This window comes from Fringilla coelebs, assembly GCF_963513975.1.
Source record: "Fringilla coelebs genome assembly, chromosome: 4".
Lineage (NCBI taxonomy): Eukaryota > Metazoa > Chordata > Aves > Passeriformes > Fringillidae > Fringilla > Fringilla coelebs.
Window position 1 is genome coordinate 645825 of NC_140032.1, and position 23876 is coordinate 669700.

At 64.6% G+C, this 23876-nt stretch overlaps 2 protein-coding genes across 2 annotated transcripts; both read left to right on the forward strand.

The window, feature by feature from the left end:
* Nucleotides 1-297: 297 nt before the first annotated feature.
* On the forward strand, nucleotides 298-2052 carry EGR4 (early growth response 4; the record flags this gene model as incomplete). The annotated part of the gene is made up of 2 exons (XM_084203823.1): nucleotides 298-436; nucleotides 740-2052. 2 exons carry the CDS (start codon nucleotides 298-300, stop codon nucleotides 2050-2052), a joined length of 1452 nt encoding a protein of 483 aa, XP_084059949.1.
* A 6511-nt stretch (nucleotides 2053-8563) lies between these two features.
* On the forward strand, nucleotides 8564-22311 carry FBXO41 (F-box protein 41; the record flags this gene model as incomplete). Its single annotated transcript, XM_084204429.1, has 12 exons — nucleotides 8564-9285; nucleotides 12565-12793; nucleotides 13641-13720; nucleotides 13809-14116; nucleotides 14643-14911; nucleotides 15346-15461; nucleotides 15716-15868; nucleotides 18180-18275; nucleotides 19447-19565; nucleotides 20113-20271; nucleotides 21236-21351; nucleotides 22249-22311. 12 exons carry the CDS (start codon nucleotides 8564-8566, stop codon nucleotides 22309-22311), a joined length of 2430 nt encoding a protein of 809 aa, XP_084060555.1.
* Between the last annotated feature and the right edge of the window lie 1565 nt (nucleotides 22312-23876).

Genomic DNA, 23876 nt, shown 5'->3' on the forward strand with positions numbered 1-23876 from the left:
CACCCCCGAGCGTCACCCGGAGGGTGCCCGGCACCTGCCCCGAGCATCCCGCGGAGCAGCCCGGGCTCCCCGAGCGCGGCCCGCCTCATCCCCGAGCGTCCCTCGGATCGGTGCGGGCACCCCGAGCGTTCCCAGCTCATCCCGGGCTCGCCTGGAGCGTCTCCCGCCTCGCCCCTGAGCATCCAGCGACTCTCCCTGGGCATTCCCCCGCTCATCCCGAGCGCCCCCCGGCTCTCCCCGAGCATCCCCGGCTCGTCCCAGCCCGGCCCCCCCGCTCCGGCCGCGTCTCCAGGGAAGATGCTCAACGTTATGGATTTCTCCTGCCCGGATCCGCTTTACTCCAAGTACGAGGAGAGCTGCGAGATGAAAACCGGAGACCTGCAGGGCTTGGGGCAGCCTGAGCAGCAACTTCTGGCAGAGGCCGATTTCCTTGGAGGTAAGGGCGGGCGGGAGCCGGGCAGGGATGAGGGACCCCGCGGGGAATGATCGCTGCATCCAGGAGCCGGGAGCCTGCCCCTCCTCCGCCCCCAGGCCCGGCCCGGGGGGGCAGCGGTCCCCGCGAGCTCGGGGCGGGGGTCCTGAGGGTCCCGCTGGGGGAGGGGGACGAGTCCCAGGGCTCCCTGTGCGGTTTCGGGGACGGAGACCTCGCAGTGACGCAACAGCTCCCGCTGCTCCCCGCATCCCGCCCCCGGCCCCGCACCCCTCCAGCCCTCTCACCGCCGTCCCCTTTGTTTCCCAGGTGAGCTGCTGGGTGTCCCCGGCAGCGGCGGGGCCGTGGATTACTCCCTGCTGGGCAGCCAGCCCTCCCCTTCCCTCAGCTACACCGGCAGCTTCTTCATCAAGGCGGTACCGGAGCACCCGCAGGACCAGGAATCCCTCTTCAACCTGATGTCGGGCATCCTGGGCATCTCCCCCTTCGCCTCCTCCGAGGGCCACCAGAGGCACCTGGACGCTCTGTACCCCTGTCCCGAGGTGGCTCCGAGCCAGCTGGACCTGTACTCGTCGTGCCAGCCCGAGATGAGCGGGTCCAGCCCGGCCCCGTTCCCGGAGCCGGGCTACGGCGCCTTCCCCGCGGCCGAGGGCGCTCAGCCCCTGCCGGGAAACACCTCCCAGTGCTTCTTCCAGCCCAAGCTCCTGGACAGCAAGCAGGACATCAAGCTGTCCTCCGGCTCCCCGCCCCTGGACAAGTTCAAAGGCGCCTGTGCCCAGTGGGAGCCCCTCTCCCAGCAGCACCAGGCCTACCTGCCCGCCGGCTTCCCCTCTCCCGAAGGCTTCCCGGCCGCCGAGAGCCAGGGGCTGTTCCCCCCGCTGGGCTCCAAGATGGAGAGCGTCTTGTCCGTCAGCTGCCAGCCGGAGCTCGGCAGCCTGGCAGAGGACGCCGCCTGCTTCGGAACCCATCTGGGCTTCGGCTGCGAGCCAGAGAACTTCCCGGCCCGCGGGGACTTCGCCGACGGCAAGATCCACACCCTCCCCGGGGCATTGATGCCGGACTTCGACGCCTCCTTGGCCCAGCCCGAGGTCCTGCCGGGCCTGCTGAGCTCCGCCGAGCTCCTCCATCCTCACCCCTCTCCTTCCGTGCCCCCCCCGGAGTTCCTGGGCCACGCCGCGGCCCCCTCGCTGCCCGCCCTGCTGCCCCCCACCCCTCCGGCGCTGGCCGAGCCCAAGAAGAAGGCGCGGCGCAGCAAGTGCTCCTCCAAGTGCTTCTGCCCCAAGCCCCACGAGAAGGCGTTCGCCTGCCCGGTGGAGAACTGCGTCCGCAGCTTCGCCCGCTCCGACGAGCTCAACCGGCACCTGCGCATCCACACGGGCCACAAGCCCTTCCAGTGCCGCATCTGCCTGCGCAACTTCAGCCGCAGCGACCACCTCACCACGCACATCCGCACGCACACGGGCGAGAAGCCCTTCTCCTGCGACACCTGCGGCCGCCGCTTCGCCCGCTCGGACGAGAAGAAGCGGCACAGCAAGGTGCACCTCAAGCAGAAGGCGCGCAGCGAGGAGAAGCTCAAGGGCTTGGGCTTCTTCTCCGTGGGGCTCTCCTTCGGCGCCCTCTGAGGCCGAGCGCGGCCAGGCGGCGTTCCCGAGGTGCCCCGAGCTCTCACGGAGAGCCGGGCCGGGGCTGCCCTCCGGGGGCCCCGGGGAGAGGCGGCGGGGCCGTGCGGGCCCAGGGCGGCCCGCGGGAGGCGAGGCGGCGCTCCCGGCGGGGATGGCGAGCGGCATCCCGGAGCGCGGGGACCGAGCCGTGCTACGGCTCCTGTTCCGAGGAGAGCCCGTGTACAGACTGACTGACAGACAGACAGACTGACAGACAGACAGAGATCACCACCGACGGGGCGCGTTGGGCACTCGGCGTTCGGAGCGCCCCGCCGTGATTTGCCGAGGCAGCGCTTCCCAGGATGTTCCTGCCTGGGGATTTTCCGGCCGGCACGGTCGGGGCTGCGGCTGCTCCCGTCCTTTCTCCCCAGGGAGACAGAGAGAGCCCGCCGGGGTCTGGCAACCGGTGCTAACAGGCCCTTGGGAAAGGTGATTTCATTATTATTATTATTATTATTATTATTATGTTTGTAAAAAGAAAAGGCCTCTATCAGGAATATTTCAAATTTGTGTCTATTTTTCTAATTAAAGATTTGAGCTGATCCAAGCCCTCGCTGAGGTTGCTCTCTGCCTTTCCATCTTGCATTTCCGTTGGGTTTTTGACCTCTGCTGCTGCATTTTGGGAAAAAAAAAAAAAAAAAAAAAAAAAAGGTGCTTCTATAATTAGCAGGGAGAAAAAATCCATCAGTGCAGAGAGCTTCTGAGCGTCCCCAGACCCCAGGTGGGGCTCATCCCAGAGGAGGGCTCCATCCTGGGGCAGAGCAGGCATCCCTGCTCCCTGTGCCGGGTCTCCTCCAAACACAGGAGGTGGCTCTGGGTCTGTTCTGATGGGGCTGGGTCCTGGAGGCGTCCGCCCCTCTCCCGTGGGGCCCCCAAAGCCCAGCCCAGAGCCCCCATTCCAGGATCCTGGCTGCCAGTGCGATGTGGATGTCCCACACTTCACCCTCAGGAAATGGGATGAGGTCCCCGTTCCCCATTTCCAGCCTGGCTCAGCCCCAGGCTTGGAGAGATCCAGGCAGGCAGGATGGGGAGCCCTGCACAAAGGGAGGCTGTTTATCCCTCCCTTTTGGGATTTTTCAGGCGGTAGAGGGATGCTGGTTCCCCTCTCCGGCAATGGCACAGGAGCTGCTGCTGCAGCCAGGAACGTCCCTCCCATGGAAGAGCCTCCCTCCTGTGGTGGTTAAAAATCAGTCACAATCCCGAAATCCCACAATCCCGTCCTTCGGGGGAGGTGCTCGATGGGGCACGCCGCGCTTTGGTTAATCTCGTGAATCGGGAGAAGGTGCCCGTGGGAACGGAGGCAGCAGGGCCAGGGCCATTGTCATGGACGCTCAGGTGATTTAGGGGTGATGCTCCTTTGCTGGCAGAGGGAGGGGAGGGGCACAACTGCGATCTGCTCTTTCCTTTGCTGATGGATTTTGTCCCCTCCTGCAGCCCTGGAGGGGGAGATCTCCCCCCCAGCCACATTATGGAGGAGAGAGGAGTAACCGTGCCTTATTGCCTCATGCCCCTCAGCCCCTTGTCAACATGTGGGCTGCAGCACTCCGGGGCTAAACACCTGTAATCCCAGAAAATCCAGTGTCCCAGTAATCCCAGCAGCACCCAGTGTCCCAGGTGTCCCAGGTAAAATCCAGTGTCCCAGTAATCCCGGAAAATCCTGTGTCCCAGGCATCCCAAAAAATCCAGGGTCCCAGGTGTTCCAGCAGCATCTAGGGTCCCAGTAATCCCAAAAAATCCAGTGTCCCAGACATCCCAGAAAATCCAGTGTCCCAGACATCCCAGAAAATTCAGTGTCCCAGGTGTCCCAGCAGAATCCGAGCTCCCATGGGCTGTGGAGGCCCTGTGCAGCTGGGGTGGGAGGCTGGGCAGGGCATGGGGGGGTTGGTAGCAGAGATGGGATGTGGGAAGGGACCAGGAGGACACCTGGCTGAGGGGGAAATCCCAAATTTCCCCTCAGATGTGCCCCTAAATTCTCACTCCCCAATAGCACCCAAGGGTGCTTGTGACCCTCGGGTGAACCCTCCCAGGGTGTGGGAGCCCAATCCTGAGCCAGGACCATTCCAAGGGGTGCAGGTGACCCCAGACACCTGGGAAAACCTGTTCTGGGGGGACAGCCCAGCTTTAGGGTCAATAAGGAGCCCAGGTTTCCTTTGGGGAGGGCTGGGCCGGCCCCTGTCTGGGATGCAGGATGCTGCTGGGCAGCAGAGCCCAGCTCTCCCTGCACTGCTGGCCATCAATGATGCACGAGGCCTTGATTAATACCCCTCAGGAAACCATCCATAATTGATGTGAGCCTGGAGCTCTGCAGGGGCACCGCTCCAGCCTTGGCCCTCTGCTCCTCTGGACAGGGCTGCCAGGGAGGTGGGAGGGATGGGACACACCCCAGAGCCACCCCAGAGCCTCCCCACAGCCACCCCACAGCCACCCCAGAGCCACCCCACACACCCCACACACCCCACAGCCATCACACACACCCCACACACCCCACACACCCCACAGCCTCTGGGGCAGGTGCTCCGGGCTGGCACTGGGCACACATGCGGGAGGGCAGGGGTGGCACCGCGGGTCCCAGGGCATGGGGACAGCCACCTGTCCCCGTGTCAGCAGCACCCTGGGCCCAGCACTGCCATCCCCCATGCCTGCTCTGTGCCCACCCCGTGCCCACCCCAGAGAGGGTAGCAGTGCCAGATGCCTTTGGCACAGGCAGCAGGCTGAGGGGCTCAGGAGCTGGATCAGGATCAAGCCAGGCTTAAACCAGAGCGCTCAGGGACCAGCTGGGGACGGAGCCAGGGCCCAAAGTGGATGTTCAGGATTCAGCCAGGACCAAGGCAGGGATTAACCAGGGCAGCCTTGGAGCAGAGCAGGACCAGGCTGGGAACCAGCCCAGGGTGATGCCAGGGTAGCTGGACTGGGCACCAGACCTGGGTGTTCAGGGAGCAGAGCAGGACCAAGCTGGGAACCAGCCCAGGGTACTCAGGGACTGGACTGGGACCAAACTGGGGATTAAGCCAGGATGATCAGGGACCAGCCCAGGACCCGGCCAGGGACCAAGGCAGGGTGTAAGGGACAGGACCAAGGCAGAATACTTGGGGACTCAATTGGGTTCAAGCCAGGGATGAAGGCAGGATGATCAGGGACTGTCCTGGGACCAAGCCCGTGTCCTGGCACCGGGATGGGGCAGGAGCAGCGCAGGTGCCCAGGCTGGCCCCACACCGGCACTGCGATCCCGGCGGGATGCCCCGGAGGCCGGGGGCGGCCATGGGCGGTGGGCGCAGGGGCTCCGGGCCGGGGGCTGCCATGGCAGCCGGGCCCGCCGTGTTCGTGGGGAGACAGGCAGAGGGAGCTGTGCGGGAGCAACCGGCAGCGAGCAGCCCCGGCTCCGGCTGCAGGGGAGGAGGCGGCTGCCGGCGCTCGCCCTCCGCCTCCCTCCATCCCTGCATCCTCCCTCGCTCGCCGTGCTGAGCCCGCGCTGAGCCCCCGGCGCCCCGGGACCCGCCATCCCCAGGGTGCCCAGGACCGCCACCCTCCCAGCACCCCGCCCGGGCCTTCAGCCTCGGCTTCCTTCCTTCCTCCTCCTCCTCCGCCTCCTCCTCCTCCCCCCACCCCGCAGCCACCACCCTCCCTCCTTCCCTCCCTCCTTCCCCGGGGCCTGCCTGGCATGGAGGTGCTGGCCGCGGGGAGCCGGATGCTTCCCGCGGGCTGCATCCCCGCTGCCCCGCATCCCCGTGCCCGCATCCCCGGCGCCCCGCATCCCCCCGCCCTGGCAGAGCCCTGAGCCGCCCGGCAGCCGCCTCCTTTGTGCGGCGGAGCGGCTGTGCGGGCTCCGGCCCCCACCCCGCTCCCCCCGGCTCGGGGGTGGCCCGCGGGCGAGCGGGAGAGATGCTGCCCTCGCCGGAGGAGCCCAGCGCCGGAGGTCGGCGGCCAGAAGCAGGTATGGGGCGACAGGGGATGGGATGGAGCGGCGATGGTGCCCTGGGAGGCGGTGGCTTGTCCCCAGGATGCTCCTCACCCAGGGCCCCCGGCAGCAGCGGGACGCGGCGGGGACAAAGCCGCTGCCAGGATGTGAGGACGGACCCGCCGCTCCCTGCTCCAGGGGCTGGGGGGGCAAAAAAAGCATCCAGATTTTCATGCCCACCTCCCCCGAGCCCTCTGTGCCTCAGCCCCAGCCGTCCTCGCCCACCACGGTGCTCCCACCCCACTGGAGCGCCGGGAAGGATAGGGACCGGCGGGGCGGGCAGCAGCGTCCATCCAGCCCGGCATCTCCATCCAGCCCGGCATCTCCATCCATCCACCCGGACATCGCCCTCCAGCCCGGCATCGCCCCCCACCCGCAGCAGCCCCCACCGCCTCTCCTCTCCTGTCCATCCCCCTCCCTCTCCAGCCAGGCAGGGAGCTGCCTGCCGGTGATATTTTGGGGGTGGGTGGGCAGAGGAGCGTTAAACAATGCCAAGGAAGGCAGGAAGGCTCCATGATGGATCGCAGGTAGCGGCGCCGGAGCGGCCCGGGGATGCTGCAATCCCGGCGGCGTTTCCCGGCTCCGGATGCCCGTGGGTTTTATTGGCGTAGTAGCGACTCCATCCCCTCAAATCCCGGTTGTTGCCGTGGAGATGGGAGCGAGGCGAGGTTTGCGGCCGGGCTAGGACCTGCCCAGCGCAAGGAGCGGGCTCCGTGTGCTTCCCGATCCACCTGGGCCGATCCCGCCTTGGATTTCGGCCGGGAAATTCGGGCTGAGGCTGCTCGGGTGCCCCGGGAGACGCGGGCAGGGATCCAGGCCGGAGGCAGCACGGCACGATTCCCCATCCCTGCGCTGCAAAAGCGCTTTCTCATCCCCCCGGCAGCGGCCGAAGTTGCCGGACGCGCTTTGTGCTCGCCGCGGTTCGGGTTCCGGCCGGGCCGGGCCGGGCCGGGCCGGTGCTTGCCCGGGCGGGGTTGATGCGGGAGGGTGTGTTTGCTAACGACCCCAAAACGCGGCCGAGCGGGTCACAAACCCTCCCGGCTCATCCCGGGTTTATTTCTGGCATGGATTTCTTGCCTTTGCTGATTTTTCCCTTAAAAAATGGTTTCCCAGCCTCGTGGCCTGGTTGTCCCCCCGAGGGCACGCTCAGCCACCAGGGAGGCTGCTCTGGGACCAGCAGGGGCAGTTGGAGGTTCCGCGGCAGTTCAGGGCTCACCAACTGGTGGTTGTGGGATGCAGGAGGACTCTGAGGGCTTTTAGGGTGGGGGGAAGAGCCCTCTGTGGGATATTGCAGAGGGATGAGCAGGGGATACTCCCGCCCACGGGTGCCCTCGGTGTTCTGGGGTAAAAGCATCGCCGTTTTCATGTTTGCATGACAAACGAATGAAAAATGTTGTACCCTGAGGCGTGTTTGTGCCCCCCAGCCTGGAGGGGACCTCAGCAGCCTCCTGGGGTGGATTTTCACTGGCTTGTCCCATTTCACAGGGGTGGGGTTTCCCCCAGTGATGTCGTGGAGGATTTTGTGAGTGGGAGGAACCAGGTCCCACAGGAACCCTCACCCACCCAGGCAGGAGAGGCCACCACGTCCCCCGGGCAGCCCAGGGATGGATGAGAGCTCTTGGGATTGATCCCATTCCAGGCTTCATGGGCTGATCCAGCAGGAGTGGGTTGGCCTTCTCTTGGAGGAGGATCCCAGCAGCTACTCCTGGTGTTGGACATAGGGATGGTCCTGGCTCTTGGGGACCCCTGATGCTGCAGTGGCTCGTTGGGCAGTGGTTGGGCAAGAGAGCAAAAGGGTCACCCCTGCCACCTCCTGTGACAAGCTCAGGGTGGATGGAGTGGTATTCCCATGGGCTGCGCACCTTCCCGGTGGCTGTGTTCCCCCAGATGGTTGTGAACCTTCCCAAGGGGCGGGAGACCTTCCCAGCAGTTGGGGATCTTCCCAAGGGTTTGTAGAAACACAGGATCACTCAGGTTGGAAAAGCCCTCTATGATCATCGAGTCCAGGAACTTCCCAAGGGCTGTGGAGCTTCCCAAAAGCTGTGGGTCTTCACAAGGGTTGTGGAACTTCCCAAGGGCTCCAGAGCTTCCCAGGGCTCTGCACATTCCCAGGGCTCTGCACATTCCCAGGGCTCTGCATATTCCCAAGGGCTCTGCACATTCCCAGGGCTCCGCACCTTCTGTAGCCCCAAGTGCCCTCCCACGGGATGCACGTGGGTGGGAGGAACACGGGAGGCTGGGACGGAGGCACAGAGGGCACCCAGAAGAAGAACCCAGGAGGGATTTTTGGGGACCCCCGCCCCGGTCTCACTGACCCCCATCTCTTCCAGCGCCCGGCACCGCTGGATGCTGACGCCCCCCCGGACCGCCGCATCCCCCCGTTCCCTCCGGCGCCGTCCCCACGCCATGTCCCGGCGGAGCCGCCGCCCCTCGGCCGGGGGCCGCCCGGCCGGCCCCGCGCGGCCCCGGAGCCCCGCGCCATGAGCGGGCCCCGGCGGCGGGGAGCCGAGCTGCGGGATGGCCTCGCTGGACCTGCCCTACCGCTGCCCGCGCTGCGGCGAGCACAAGCGCTTCCGCAGCCTGTCCTCGCTGCGCGCCCACCTGGAGTACAACCACACCTACGAGACCCTCTACGTGCTCTCCAAGACCAACAGCATCTGCGACGCCGCCGTCTTCCCGCTGGCCGCCGACGCGGCCCTGCTGGCCCCGGCCGCCCGCAGGGACTACTTTGAGAGCACCTCCTTCCAGGGCAAGGACCAGCGCTTCTCCTGCGACCTGGTCCCCGCCGACGAGCTGGAGCCGGCGCCGTCCTCGTCGCCCTCGCCCCGCTATGTGCACGAGATCGAGATCCCGCTGAGCGAGATCTTCGCCCGCGGCAAGGCCGTGGCGCCCGCGCCCGTCCCGCCCGCCGCCGTGGACTCGGCCTACGAGGAGGGCCTGGCCCGCCTCAAGATCCGCGCCTTCGAGAAGCTGGAGGTGGACAAGAGGCTGGAGAAGCTGACGGAGGAGGTGGAGCAGAAGATCGCCTCGCAGGTGGGCCGGCTGCAGGTGGAGCTGGACCGCAAGAGCTCGGAGCTGGAGAAGGCCAAGCAGGAGAGCCTGCGGCTGAGCCGGGAGAAGCAGGAGCTGGAGGACCGGGCGTCGGAGCTGTCCCGCCAGGTGGACGTCAGCGTGGAGATGCTGGCGTCCCTCAAGCAGGACCTGGTGCAGAAGGAGCAGGAGCTCACCCGGAAGCAGCAGTGAGTGCTTCGCCCCTGTCCCCGCCGCGGGGCGGGAGGAAAGGGGCGCCCGGCAGTGAGTGCTGCAGAACCTGTGGCTGCCCCATCCCTGGAGGGCTTCAAGGCCGGGCTGGACAGGGTTTGGGGCAATGGGGAATAGTGGAAGGTGTCCCTGCCCGTGGTAGGGTTGGAATGAGATGAGCTTTGGGGTCTCTTCCAATCCAAACAATTCCCTAAGTCCAGAGGAGCCCAGGGCCAGGGACAGCCCCTTGGTGATGCCCATCAGCATCCTCCTTTATCGGGTTCTGCATCTTCCCCCATGCACTCAGTGTCCACACAGACCTGGGCCCCTCCACGGCTGGGTTGTGGTGAGCCAGACCTTGTCCCAGGGCCACCAGTGCTCCCAGGACACGGCCAGGCTGGGGATCACTGAGCCACAGACTGGTTTGGGTTGAAGGAACCTTAAATCCCACCTCGTTCCCACCCCCTGCCAAGGCCATGCCAAATTCCAGGTTTTTCTCCCAGAGGGAGGGTGGGGCAGCACAAGCAGTGCCATCTCTGTTTGCTGTTCAGCCTGTGGCACTGCCATCCTTATTGCCACCCCGTATTCCCCACTTCAAGGCTGCTCCTGAGTTTCCCTCCAGTCCGGTGCTGGGTCATTCTGCCCCTTGGTGCCGTCCAAGCAAACCAGACCTCGCTCCTCAGGAGTCAGAGCAAATCTGGAGGGACTCAAATCAGTGAGGAGTTTGTGGGGGGATGGCTGTGGCTGAGCTGGGATCATGCTGGGATTCCTGAAGGAATTGTTTTGATTCCCATCATCCTCTGCACATTTGTGAATGACTTTGACTCCAAAATAATGACCTGGCTCAGAAACAGGGCTCCCAGGATGGGGGGATGGCCTGGGTGAGGAGCCCTGGGGCTGGATGAGGACACCCCCAGGTTTGGGGGCACGGCTGTGGGACAGGCACTGGGGGGTTTGGGGGCTGCCTCGTGGGTGTTGTCCAGGGGCACCTTGGGGATGTGTGGTGAGGGAATTAAGGACACCAGCATGGAGACAGGGTAAATAGAGGGTCAAATGTCTCTTGGTGGAACCTGGACAATATTACCACCTAAACCCCTGGGTTTATGCTCCAAAACTACCTCCTGGGCCTCCCATTCCTTAGAGAAACCCTCCTGCCCCTCAAGTGTCCCCAGCAGTCCCCACACTCCTCCACCCCAAGGGACAAAATCCTTTGTGAGGCTGCAGGGAGAGCATGGGAAGCGCTGGTGGTGGGAGGAGGTTTTCTCCTGGATGTGAGGAAGTCATCAGAAATCATTTTAATCAGCAAAGCCTTCCCTGAAAACACTGTGGGGACATTTCCCATCCCTGCCAGCTCCTAGACACCATGAAGCCGTTGTCCTCCTGGGAGACCTTTGGCTCTGGGCTCTGTTTCCTCTGCCAGGAGTGTTTTTCCACCCAGTCCATGGGAATGAGAGAGGCACAGCTGATAACCATCAGCATCACCTTACAGCTGCTGCCCAGCTCCACATTTGCCTTCCAAATCCCCTGGGACCCCTTCCAGGATCCTTCCCAGAGCATTCCCAGAGCTCCCAGGCTCTGCCTGCAAGCGGCAGGCTGGGGAGAAATTAATTGATAATTAATTGGTGATTCGTTGGTAATTGATAGCCAGCAGTGGGAATTGTGTCACAAAGAGCTGCCCCCTCCTTTCCCTTTGGGCTTCTGAGCAGATCATTGTGTCCAGGTGTCCAAGGTCAGTGTGCAGGAGCAGGTTTGGTGTCCAGGTGTGCACAGTCAGGGCTCTGGGGTCACCTGTGTGTGATCAGGTGTCCAAGGCCAGCTGTGTGTGTGCTTGGGTTTCTGTGCTCAGCTGTGAGCTAGGTGTGCCTGTCCGAGGTCAGGTGTGCCCCAGACGGGTGTGCAAAGCTGGGTTTGTGCCTCTTCAGGGCTTCCTGGATGCTGAGGGGAGGTGTGAGCAGCTCTGTGGCTGTGTGCACCACCAGCAGTGCAGGTGTGAGCAGCTGTGCCTGGGGTGTGTTCACGTGGGTGCTTGTGGCATGGCTGGGTGGGAAGGGACCACAAATCCCACCCAGTGCCACCCCTGCCATGGCAGGGACACCTCCCACTGTCCCAGGGGGCTCCAGCCCCAGTGTCCAACCTTGGGCACTGCCAGGGCTCCAGGGGCAGCCCCAGCTGCTCTGGGCACCCTGCCCATGCTGCCTGGCTGTGTGTGTGCCAGTCCATGTGTGCCATGCTGAGTGCTGGGTTTGTGCTCTCCTGGGGCTGTGTGGGGCACTCAGGTGTGCAGGACGGGCTCTGTGTGTGTGTGTGTGTGTGTGTGTGTGTGTGTGTGCCTGCTGCACACCTGGGTGTTCCTGAACATGTTGGTGTGCAGGACAGGCTCTGTGTGTGTGTGTGTGTGCCTGCTGCACACCTGGGTGTTCCTGGAACATGTTGGTGTGCAGGACAGGCTGTGTGTGTGTGTGTGTGTGTGTGCCTGCTGCACACCTGGGTGTTCCTGGAACATGTTGGTGTGCAGGACAGGCTCTCTCTTTGTGTGTGTGTTTGTGTGTGCCTGCTGCACACCTGGGTGTTTCTGGAACATGTTGGTGTGCAGGACAGGCTCTGTGTGTGTGTGTGTGTGCCTGCTGCACACCTGGGTGTTCCTGGAACATGTTGGTGTGCAGGTGTGTGTGGTGGCCACGTGTTTGGGCCGTGTGGCCTCACTGGTGTGTCTGTGCCCGTGCCCTCGTGTGCTTCCCTGGTTTTTGGGGAGCGGATGAGGACACAGGGTGTTTGTACTGGGGTGGGGTCAGCTGAGGTCATGGAGCTGCTGTCACACGTTTTGGGGGAAACAGCCCTGCTGCAGGCTCAGAGCTCCCGAGCACCTGCTAATTAATGTGTTAATGAGGGAGCCGGGGCCCTGCAACCACCGGGCTGAGCAGGGTTTAAGGGTGTCACTGCCATCCTCCTCCCTCACCCTGTCACACCATCATCATCCTCTTCCCTCTGCTCCATCGTGCTCAGGAGCCTGATTCCAGTCCTGGGACTGATGGATGAGGTGCTGGGGATGTCACCTCACCCTAAAACAACAACACCCCCCTGCATGCTGGGAGCCTCCCTTCATCCCTGCCCTCCCCAGCCCATCCAGGGGCTGCCTGGGCTGGCACAGACCGGGCCGGGCTGGGGACGGTGTCCTGTGTGTCCCAGCTGGACTCAGGGCTGGAGGGGCCGAGCGGGGTGGGGATGGAGCTGCGGGCACGCGTGGGCAGCCCGGGTGTCACGGCGGGTCCCCGTGGCAGGGAGGTGCTGCAGATCGACCAGTTCCTGAAGGAGACGGCGGCGCGGGAGGCCAACGCCAAGGTGCGGCTGCAGCACTTCATCGAGGAGCTGCTGGACCGCGCCGACCGCGCCGAGAAGCAGCTGCAGATCATCAGCAGCAGCTGCGGCACCACCCCCAACGGCAGCCTGGGCCGCTGCGGCACCCCGGCCACCAAGGCCATCGCCCGAGCGGGACCTCTGCGGGCACAGGCACGGCACGGCTTCGGGAGCGCGCCCGGGCCTTCGGGAGCGCGCCCGGGGCTTCGGGAATTCACCCTCGGCTGCGGGAATGACCCCGGGGCTTCGGGAATTCACCCTCGGCTTCGGGAGCGCGCCCGGGGCTTCGGGAATTCACACTCGGCTTCGGGAATGACCCCGGGGCTTCGGGAATTCACCCTCGGCTTCGGGAGCGCGCCCGGGGCTTCGGGAATTCACCTTCGGCTTCGGGAGCGCGCCCGGGGCTTCGGGAATTCACCTTCGGCTTCGGGAGCGCGCCCGGGGCTTCGGGAATTCACCCTCGGCTTCGGGAATGTGCCCGGGGACTTCGGGAGCGCGTCCGGGAGCTTCGGGAATAGGCCCGGAGCTTCGCTTCGGGAATGCGCCCTCTGCTTCGGGAATGCGCCCAGGGCTTCGGGAATTCACCCTCTGCTTCGGGAATGCGCCCAGGGCTTTGGGAATTCACCCTCTGCTTCGGGAATGCGCCCGGGGCTTCGGGAATTCACCCTCTGCTTCGGGAATGCGCCCGGGGCTTCCATAGCGCAAGGCTGGCCTCAGGAGCGCGCCCCTGGTCCTCTGTGCCAGGGCCGAGGGGGCTCTGTAGGGACCCCATCTCCGTCCCGTGGGAATGGATAATCCTGGGGGGCCCAAAGAGAAGCTCTTTCTCCGTGGGTCGGTGTTCTCGCCACGCTGGGCGGTGCTGGAGGCGCTGCTCTGCATCCCGCTGGGTGAGGGGGTCCCCCCAAGGGCAGCTGGCACCGGTGGGTGAGCGGGCTGCCCTCCCTCGGCCGCCCACGCCGGGTTGTGCCACGTCGGCCCCTCTCGTCCCCTGTCCCCGCAGAGAGAGCGGCACCCGGGCCCGGTGGCCGTGCACGGTCCCTACGGCGGCGTGTCCAACCTGCGCTCCTCCTCCAGCACCGGGTGAGTGCCCGGCCCCGCCGCCGCCGGCATTTAACGGGAAGGGGGTGCGCGCCCGGCGAGCCCTGAGCCGGAACATCCCCGTCCCCAGGGCCTCGAGCCGGGCCAAGGCCGTGTCGCAGAGCTCGGGCTGCTACGACAGCGACAGCGCGGAGCCGTGTCCCACGGACGACACGGCCGAGGGCCACCCGTACGCGGCGCGGGAGGCGCGGGGCTCGGGGCTGCGCCGCCAGGCCATCCAGAACTGGCACCGCCGGCCCTACCGCAACAGCACCGAGGGCGAGGAGGGCGACGTGTCCGACGTGGGCTCCCGCACCACCGAGTCCGAGGCCGAGGGCTGGGAGCCCGAGGCACCGGGATCCGCCGCGTCCCGACCGCCCGGCGGCTGCCGCCTGACGGGTGAGAGCGCAGCTGGTCCCGGGGCCGGGAGGTGAAGGGGGGAGAGCACTGAGGGTCCCGGGGGCTGGGAGATGAAGGGGGGAGAGCACTGAGGGTCCCGGGGCCAGGGGGAGAGCACTGAGGGTCCTCTGGGGCCGGGAGGTGAAGGGGGGAGAGCACTGAGGGTCCTGGGGCCGGGAGGTGAAGGGGGCAGAGCACTGAGGGTCCTGGGGGCTGGGAGATGAAGGGGGGAGAGCACTGAGGGTCCTGGGGGCTGGGAGATGAAGGGGGCAGAGCACTGAGGGTCCTGGGGGCTGGGAGATGAAGGGGGGAGAGCACTGAGGGTCCTGGGGGCTGGGAGATGAAGGGGGCAGAGCACTGAGGGTCCTGGGGGCTGGGAGATGAAGGGGGGAGAGCACTGAGGGTCCTGGGGGCTGGGAGATGAAGGGGGCAGAGCACTGGGGGTCCTGGGGCCAGGAGGTGAAGGGTGGGGCAGCTGAAGCCGTGGGACGGGGATGGAGCTTCCCTCACCCGCCGCTCTCCCCAGTGGCCACCGACGCTGTGTGTCCCGCGGGCAGGCCCGAGGGGGCCGGGGGCAAGGTGTGCCGGCTGGAGCGGGGCAGCCCGGGCCACTGCAGCGAGGTGATCAGCCCCGAGATCCTCAAGATGCGGGCGGCTCTCTTCTGCATCTTCACCTACCTGGACACCCAGACCCTGCTGCGCGCCGCCGAGGTGTGCAAGGACTGGAAGTTCGTGGCCCGGCACCCGGCCGTGTGGACGCGGGTGCTGCTGGAGAACGCCAGGGTCTCCTCCAAGGTACTGGGCAGGGCTGGCAGCGCCTGGGGCACGGCCTTCCTTCCAGGAGGGTAAAGCTGGGTGAGCAGCTCCCTGGTGGCCGGGATGGTTGTGCCATTGCGGTCATGGGGGACACAGGTGGGTGCTTGCTGCGGTGCTGGAGGTGTTGCAGGTGAATGCTGGAGGACAGGCGCTCACACCAGCACAGCTTTGCATGTGCTTTTGTGGTCACACCCGCGAGTTTGTGGTCACACCCGCGAGTTTGTGGTCACACCCATGGTTTTGTGGTCACACCCATGGTTTTGTGGTCACACCCATGAGTTCATGGCACACGCTCTGCCACGGCCTCCTGTGCGCATCTCCACCCATTTCTGTCACCTGTGTGTACAGCCTGGGTGGGTGGTGTGGGACGTGCTGGGGTGTCCCTGGCAGTGACTGCCACCGCTGTGCCCCAGTTCCTGGCCATGCTGTCCCAGTGGTGCACCCAGATGCATTCCCTCACCCTCCAAAACCTGAAGCCGCGCCAGCGGGGCAAGAAGGAGAGCAAGGAGGATTACATGAAGAGCACACGGTGAGTCCCTGTGTCCTCCTGTCCCCGTGTCCCCTGTCCCTATGTCCCCCTCCCACAGCCGGAGCTGCTGCCCCTCGGGGCTGCTGCTGCAGCTCCCTGAGCCCCAACATCCATTTCCATGACAAACTCCAAATCCACTGTGGGACTGGGGTGTCCTGGAGCCAGGGCTGCCCGTGGGACGTGTCCCCCTCCCGTGCTGGTCACGGGGAGGGTGAGCAGGGCTCCTGGGCCTGATGCTGGCTCCCTCCTGGCAGGGGCTGCCTGGAAGCGGGGCTGGAGTCGCTGCTGAAGGCCACGGGCAGCAACCTGCTGATCCTGCGCATCTCGCACTGCCCCAACGTGCTGACCGACCGCTCGCTCTGGCTGGCCAGCTGCTACTGCCGCGCCCTGCAGGCCGTCACCTACCGGTGAGGATGGCCACAGCGCCACCACAGCGCGGGAGGGCTGGGGACGCCGCGGGGATAGGGCTGGGGACACCGCGGGGACAGGGCTGGGGACACCACGGGGTGTGCTGAGATCACCCCCCTTCCCTGGCAGAGCACGGGGACACCGCGGGGACAGGGCTGGGGACACCGCGGGGACAGGGCTGGGGACACCACGGGGTGTGCTGAGATCACCCCCCTTCTTTGGCAGAGCACAGGGACAGGGCTGGGGACACCATGGGGACAGGGCTGGGGACACCACAGGGTGTGCTGAGATCACCCCTCTTCCCTGGCAGAGCACAGCCCGCCTGCTGGCTGCAAATGACCTGCCTGTCCAGTGGCAGGGCAGCCCCAGTGTCCCCAGTGTCCCCAGTGCCAGCTGTCCATGCAGCTGCCATCCCTTCCAGGCTGTTCCCATGCAGGTGTTTCACTCCCAGCTCCATCCCCATCACCCCATTACCAATCTCCTCCTGGCTGGGTGGGCCGGGGGCTTGGCCAGGAGGCACAGCTTTGTGGTAGAGAAGGGTGAGGAGGAGGTGCCCAGTGAGGTGCCACCTGGCTGTCACCCCCCATGAAGGATCCTAGTGGAGGGAGGAGGCTCAGAGTCCCTCTCTCCTGGGAGGGAGGAAGAGCTCTGCCAAGGGAGAGCTAAGGTTCAGCTTGCACACCTTGCCTGAGGTCAAGGACACAAGACTCATGATGACCCTGGAGGAGGTCACAGGTCCTGGAGGACATCACTGGCCACTCCTTAGTTTTGGCCACCTGTGGAGACAGGACTGGCTTTCCCTCCACCCTCCAGGAGGATGATCCTGGCTCTGCTGCACCTGCAGACACCCACCTCAGCCTTGGTGTCTGTTCCACCTGCTCCTCATGCAGCCAGGACAGAGAATCCTCCAGGTGGGAAAGCACATCCAGCCACTCCCCTGGCGTGACCCACAGGAGCCCAGAGCTGGCTCTGACCCACACCACGAGACAGGAGACAGCCCAGAGCTGCCAGGTTGGACTCCAAGGCTGCTCCTTTGGCTGTTCCCAGGGCAGCAGAGCGAGCCTGAGCTCTCCTGAGCTGTGCCTGTGACTCACACTGATTAACCTGCTGCTCTTGGCACCCTGCTCCAGCACAGAGGTGTGAGGCACTCCAGATAACACCCAGCCTTATTTTTAGGCTTGCCTGAAGTTCTGAAGTGGGACATTTAGACTTGGGAAGCGTGGCCTCGGTCCCTGGAAGGTTTCTGGTGTGGTGGCACAGCCTGTTTGGGCTGGTGGCATCAGGGTGGTGCTCTCTGGCACCTCTCCCCAAAGCTGGGCTCCACCCCAGCTCACGACAAACCCACGCCTGCCCCAGCCCCTGCCCAGCTCCCAGGAGGCCTCTCTGGTACCTCCAAGGAGGCCAAGGAGGAGCCACAGCAAACCCCTGCAGGGAGGTTTGGCCAAGAGCCACCTACAGCCACGGTGGCACAACCACAAGCAGGGACAGAGGGCACAGAGCAGCCCCTGCCCCTGGCCAGGGTGTCCTTCCACCCCTGGCACTGTCCCCATCCCAGCCAGGCAGGTGGCAAGGGACACCAACTCAGGTGACCTGCAGGGACAGGGACAGGTTCTGTCCCCTGCAGGGACACACGGCCTGGCAGTCTCAGCCAGTCACTTGTCACCTTGACATGTGGAAGGTGCACCTCCAGAACCTTCCTCGTTCAGCCTCTCCTTCATCCCCCCTGCCCCCCTTCACCTCCAGAACCTTCCACATTCAGCCTCTCCTTCACCCCCCCTGCCCCCCTTCACTTCCAGAACCTTCATCATTCAACCTCCTCTTCCTCCCTGCTGCCCCTCTTCACTTCCAGAACCTTCCACATCTGCTGCCCCTCTTCCCCCCAGCCCCCCTCCTGCCCCTGCACCATTCCAGGTGGGAATGCTCCAGTCCTGCTGCCCAGGGTCCTGCTGGGCTGGCTGCTCCAGGGGCAGCTCCTGGGCTGTGAATAAAGACCAGACTGGTACCCCTAGGTGCCCTAGGGGCAGCTCCTGGGCTGTCAATAAGGACCAGACTGGTGCCCCTGGGTGCTCCAGGCAGCTCCTGGGCTGTCAATAAGGACCAGACTGGTGCCCCTGGCTGCTCCAGGCAGCTCCTGGGCTGTGAATGAGGACCAGACTGGTGCCCCTGGGTGCTCCAGGCAGCTCCTGGGCTGTCAATAAGGACCAGGCTGGTGCCCCTGGGGGCTCCAGGCAGCTCCTGGGGGATGCAGCCCCAGCCCAGGGGTGGCACTGCTGCTGCTGGGGCTGTCACGTGTCCCCTGTGTTGTTGCAGGAGCTCCACGGACCCCGTGGGCCATGAAGTGATCTGGGCCCTTGGAGCAGGCTGCAGGGACATCATCTCCCTGCAGGTCGCACCTCTGCATCCCTGGTAAGGCCTGGAGCCACAGAATGGGGAGGGACCCATCCAGGGCCACCCCTGCCACGGCAGGGACACCTCCCACTGTCCCAGGCTGCTCCAGCCCTGTCCAGCCCGGCCTGGGACACTGCCAGGGGTGGAATTGGGTTAGGAGGAGGCCACACTGAGTGTGAGGGGCACCGCTGAGCCCGAAAGGAATTGGGCTTCAGAACCTGATTTGCTTAGGGGATGAGCAGCAATCCTGGAGCCCAGCCCGTGGGACAGGAGCTCAGCCCATCCCTCCCTGTGCACACGGGGAGCTGCTGGGTGTCTGCACCTCCCTGCTGAGCCAGAATGTTCCAGGGAGCTGCTCACATCCAGATGAAAGGGATCTGTGCTGGCTCTGGGAGATGGCACTGAACATCAAAGGCCTGTCTGAGCTCTCCCTGTTCAGCAGCAGCAGCCCTGGAGGGCTGAGAGGGTGTCACTGCTTGGGGGGCTGCAGCAGCTGCTCTCCTTTTGGGAAAGCATTTTGGGGAGATGCTGGTGGAGCTTCATCTCCACCCCACAGTGTCTGGGTGCTCAGGAGCTGATGGCTCACACAGCAGGACACTCAGCTCTGTGCCTCTGGACAGTGCCTGGCACTGTTCATGGCCATGTCACCCCCAGGGGATGTCACCCCCAGGAGATGTCACCCCGAGGGGATGTCACTCCAAGGGGATGTCACTCCTGGGTGTCATGGCCTTGTGGCTCCTGTCTGGCCTGGGGGAGCAGCACATGGCTCGTGGCTTCTCCACCTGAGCCAGAGCCCAGGCCCTGCTGCTGCTCTGATCCCTGCAAGCAGCAGAGCCCAGGGCCTGATTTGGGTCTCCAAGGTTGGAATCACAGGATCCTAGAATGGTTTGGGTTGGAAGAAACCTTAAACACCACCCAGCGCCACCCCTGCCATGGCAGGGACACCTCCCCTGTCCCAGGGTGCCCCGAGCCCTGTCCAGCCTGGCCTGGGGCACTGCCAGGGCTGCAGGGACAGCCCCAGCTGCTCTGGGCAGGGTTTGGGGCGCTGGGCACACGGAGCTGCCCTGTCCCCGTGCCAGCACAGCCCGGGCGGTGCCGCTGGGGTGGGAGAGCTCCCCGTGCAGCCCCTCCAGCAGTGCCTGGGGGGCTGGCAGCCGTGCCACCCCAGCTGTTGTCCCTGTGTCCCCAGCCAGCAGCCGACCCGCTTCAGCAACCGCTGCCTGCAGATGATCGGGCGCTGCTGGCCCCACCTGCGCGCCCTCGGCGTCGGCGGCGCCGGCTGCGGCGTGCAGGGCCTGGCCTCCCTAGGTAGGCACTGTGGGTCACAGAGCGGGCACCGGGCTAGGGAGGGGCTCTGGGCCACCCACACCTGTGCCCCATGCCCACCCTGTGCCCAGCCCAGCACTCAGGATCACGGGTCACACAATGGGTCACTGGGCTTGGGAGGGGGCTCTGGGCCACCAACACACCTGTGCCCCATGCCCACCCTGTCCCCAGCCCAGCACTCAGGGTCACAGAACGGGGCACTGGGTTTGGGAGGGGGCTCTGGGGGCGCTGGGTCCACCCTGTCTCAATGGCCCCGTGTCACCAGCCCAGGGCACTGAGTGCCACCTGCAGGCATTCCCTGGACACCTCCAGGGGTGGGGACTCCAACCCTCCCCGGGCACCTCTCTCCTGCTCTGAAGGGACAAGGACAGGGCCCTTGCTGTGGGCAGGGAGGTGCTCCCTGGGGTCTCTGGGCAGCAGCCCACCCACCCCAAGCTCCATGGGTGCTCCTGCCCCCTGGTGCCCCCCAGCCCCTCTCCCTGGGCTGTCCTGGTCCCTTCCCCGTGGTGCTGATGGCTGTGTCCCCCAGCCCGGAACTGCATGAGGCTGCAGGTGCTGGAGCTGGACCACGTGGCCGAGATCAACCAGGAGGTGGCGGCTGAGGTGTGCCGGGAGGGGCTCAAGGGGCTGGAGATGCTGGTGCTGACCTCCACGCCGGTGACCCCCAAAGCCCTGCTGCACTTCAACAGTGAGTACCACTGCCTGGCAGCCCGCCCCACCCACGGGAGCTGCTGGCACTGGAGCTCTCTGGGGATCCAGCATCCCCCACCAGGGACGGGCCAAGGGGGGCTGATCTCGCCTTGGGCCACGGGGAGGATGGAGATGCTCCCTCCAAGGCCCCCAGGGGAACCAAGGCCTCGATGTTTGTCACACACCTGGGGCTTGTGACAGGCCCGAGTCATTGGCTGAAGCCATTGGCCAGGGCAGGAGGTCCAGAGCCCCAGGAGGGCCTGGCCTGGAGGTCACAGCTGGTGACTGTGGCTGGAATGCTGGAGCCACCCCTGTGGGTCCAGAGTCAGGGATCCCGAGGGGAGAGGGAGGACACCAGCTTGGGATGGTGTGGTGTTGTGAGGTCCTCAGGATGAGGTAAGAGATGAGAATTTGACTCCATGTTCTCAGAAGGCTGATGTAGTATTTTGTGATAGGATATTATATTAAAGAAATGATATACTAAAACTATACTAGAGAAATAGAAAGGATACATCAGAAGGCTGGACAAGAAATGAATAATAAAAACCCGTGACTGACCAGAGAGTCCGACACAGCTGGACTGGGATTGGTCATTAATTAGAAACAATTCACATGGAACCAATCAAAGATGCACCTGTTGGTGAGCAGCCTCCAGCCCACATTCCAAAGCAATCAGATAATTACTGTTTACATTTATTTTCTGAGGCTTCTCAGGAGAAAAATCCTGGGCAAAGAAGATTTTTCACAAAATATCATAGTGACAGGACAGGGCAGCCAGGGGCCATCTCACAGCCTGTGGTCTCCCCTGCCCAGTCCCTGGCCAGGCCTCCTCCATCCTCAGGAAGAGGAGTCCCCACACACAGGGGGCCCTGAGGAGCACAGGGTGGGCTCTGGGGTCCTGCTGCCCGTGGGGAGGCTCCTGTCTTCAGGGGAGGAGATCCAGGTGCTGTCTGTGCCCCCAGGTGTGTGCAGGAACCTCAAGTCCATCGTGGTGCAGGTGGGGATTGTGGACTACTTCAAGGAGCCCCACAGCCCCGAAGCCAGGAAGATGTTTGAAGAAATGGTGAACAAGCTCCAGGTAAAGGAGCCCAGTCCCGCCTGGCAGGGTGTCACCAGCCCTGTGTCCTTCCCAAGGCAGGGGCCACACGTGTCCCCCTCTCCCTCCCTTGCCTCTTTGCTTCCCCAGCAGGGATGTGAGATGATGCTCCCCCTCTCCCTTCCCCACCCATGCCTTCCCTGAGGCAGGGATTGGAGATTTCCCCCCCTTCCCTCCCTTGCTCTGTGTCCTTCCCATGGCAGGGATTCCCTCCTCTCTCCCTCACCCCATGCCCTTCCCATGGCAGGGATTCCCCTCTTCCTCCCTTGCCCCTTTCTTTCCCATGCCCAGATTGGGGCATTCCCTGTCCCTCCCTCACCCCATGCAGGATTTGGGCAGGATTTGGGGCATTCCCTGTCCCTCCCTCACCCCATGCAGGATTTGGGCAGGATTTGGGGCATTCCTTGTCCCTCCCTCACCCCATGCAGGATTTGGGGCATCCCCTTGTCCCCCCCTCACCCCATGGCAGGATTTGGGCAGGATTTGGGCAGGATTTGGGGTGTTCCTTTCCCTCCTCACCCCATGGCAGGATTTGGGCAGGATTTGGGGTGTTCCTTTTCCCCCTCACCCCATGGCAGGGTTTGGGCAGGATTTGGGGTGTTCCTTTTCCCCCTCACCCCATGGCAGGATTTGGGCAGGATTTGGGGTGTTCCTTCCCCCCCTCACCCCATGGCAGGGTTTGGGCAGGATTTGGGCAGGATTTGGGGTGTTCCTTTCCCCCCTCACCCCATGGCAGGATTTGGGCAGGATTTGGGGTGATCCTTTCCCCCCTCACCCCATGGCAGGGTTTGGGCAGGATTTGGGGTGTTCCTTCCCCCCTCCCCACGGAGCAGTGGCCCTGCTGGCTCCCCCCAACCCCGCTGTGTGCTCCTGTTCCAGGCCCTGAGGAAAAGACCCGGCTTCTCCAAGATTTTACACATCAAGGTGGAAGGAGGCTGTTAGCCCTTCAGGGAGCCCAAAGCACATTCCCTGCTCTGCCCGGAGCCCCGGCGGGGCCGGACGGGGACCCGCGGCTCGGGCACCAGGAGCCCCGAACTCTGGCAGCCCTGGGGGCTGTCCCAGGTGACAAGGTGCTACTCAAGGACAAGTTCTGGCTGCCCCAGAGCCGGGGCCGTGCTCTTTGCCAGCAGGGAGGATGGCTCTGCAGCCCTGCGGCCGCTCCTCGCCCAGGATCAAGGACTCTGCTTGGGGATCCCTGACCCCGTCCTGGGGCTCTTGGCTGGGCTGGCCACCGCAGCCCCAGGGTGCCGGACGTGGGCTGGGAGGGGGCTGCTCCTCCCCCAGCATTCCTGCAGGGTTTCTGCTCCTTTTCCTTTGGGATTTGGCAGAGGGGCACCGAACCGGGAAACGCTCCCCGGAGCCAGCAGCCAGCACAGCACAAGCCCGGGAGCAGAGCTGCACCTCGGGGAGCCACAGGACACCAGGAGAGATGGGTGCTCCTCCAGAGGGCTCCAGCCTCACTTCCTCTCCACCACACCCCTCCTGCCAAGGCAATAAACCATCTCCAAATCCTCACCCACCAGGAGACACGGGTCACGCTCCTGTGCCCACCATCCTGGGGTCCGTGGGCCCATGTGGAGAGAGAGACTGTCACGGGACACCCACGTTTGCCTTCCCGAGCAGCCTGAAGGAGAAACCCTGGCCAGATTGTCCTGAAATGATCCTGGGAAAAGCACCAACCAACAGCCCTGGCTGAGCCTTATCTACAGCCACCATTTTCTAAATCTGTTTTTTCTTCGGAGTGTCCTCAGCCTGCAAGGACATCTTCATCCCCAAAATATCATTTTTCCATGGGAAATGGCTTTGGAAAGGCATCCAGCAGGGTCAGGCATGTCATTCCTCCAGCCCGGGGAGAAGGTACCAGGAGGTGGCCCCGGGACTGGGGACACCCACCAGAGCACTGCCAGCAGTGGGGACAGCCCGGCCTTACCCACAGCCCCAGCCCCCTGTCCTGGGACCCACCGGGCTGAGCGGAGAGGAAGCGACTGGGAGAGTGGATCTGGGGCTTTTCCCTCTTCCCTGGACCAGCTCTGGAGGTTTTGGTGCCCGCTGGCCAGCGTGGCTGGGAGGGGACCCCTCCCCAGCCCTCCTGCAGCAATGGGCTCACGTGGAGCATCCCCCCAGGAGGGACCGGGCTGCAGAGCCAGCACACGTCCCTCACCCATGGCACAAGAGCTGCTGACCTCAGCTGGGCTGCCACACTGCCCGTGGGGATCCCCAGAGCAAGGAGAATCACCCCCAAATGGCCGAGGCTGGTGGGGCTCTGGAGGCAGCTCGAGACCCTTCAGCCACCCTCCATCCCGCCTGCTCTGAAGCAGGGTCGGGGTTTTGTGGCCACAGCCCCGTGGGAAGCAGCCCTGCTCCCCCTCCCGTGCAGCTTTCCAGGAGAAGGCTGTTCCTGAATGCACAAAATGTGGGAGCCCGAGAATGCCTGCGAGAAGCTCCTGCACCCCCAGGTCCCAGGATGCCGCCGTGGGTTTGCCTCCACCCCGGGGAGCCTGGAGCAC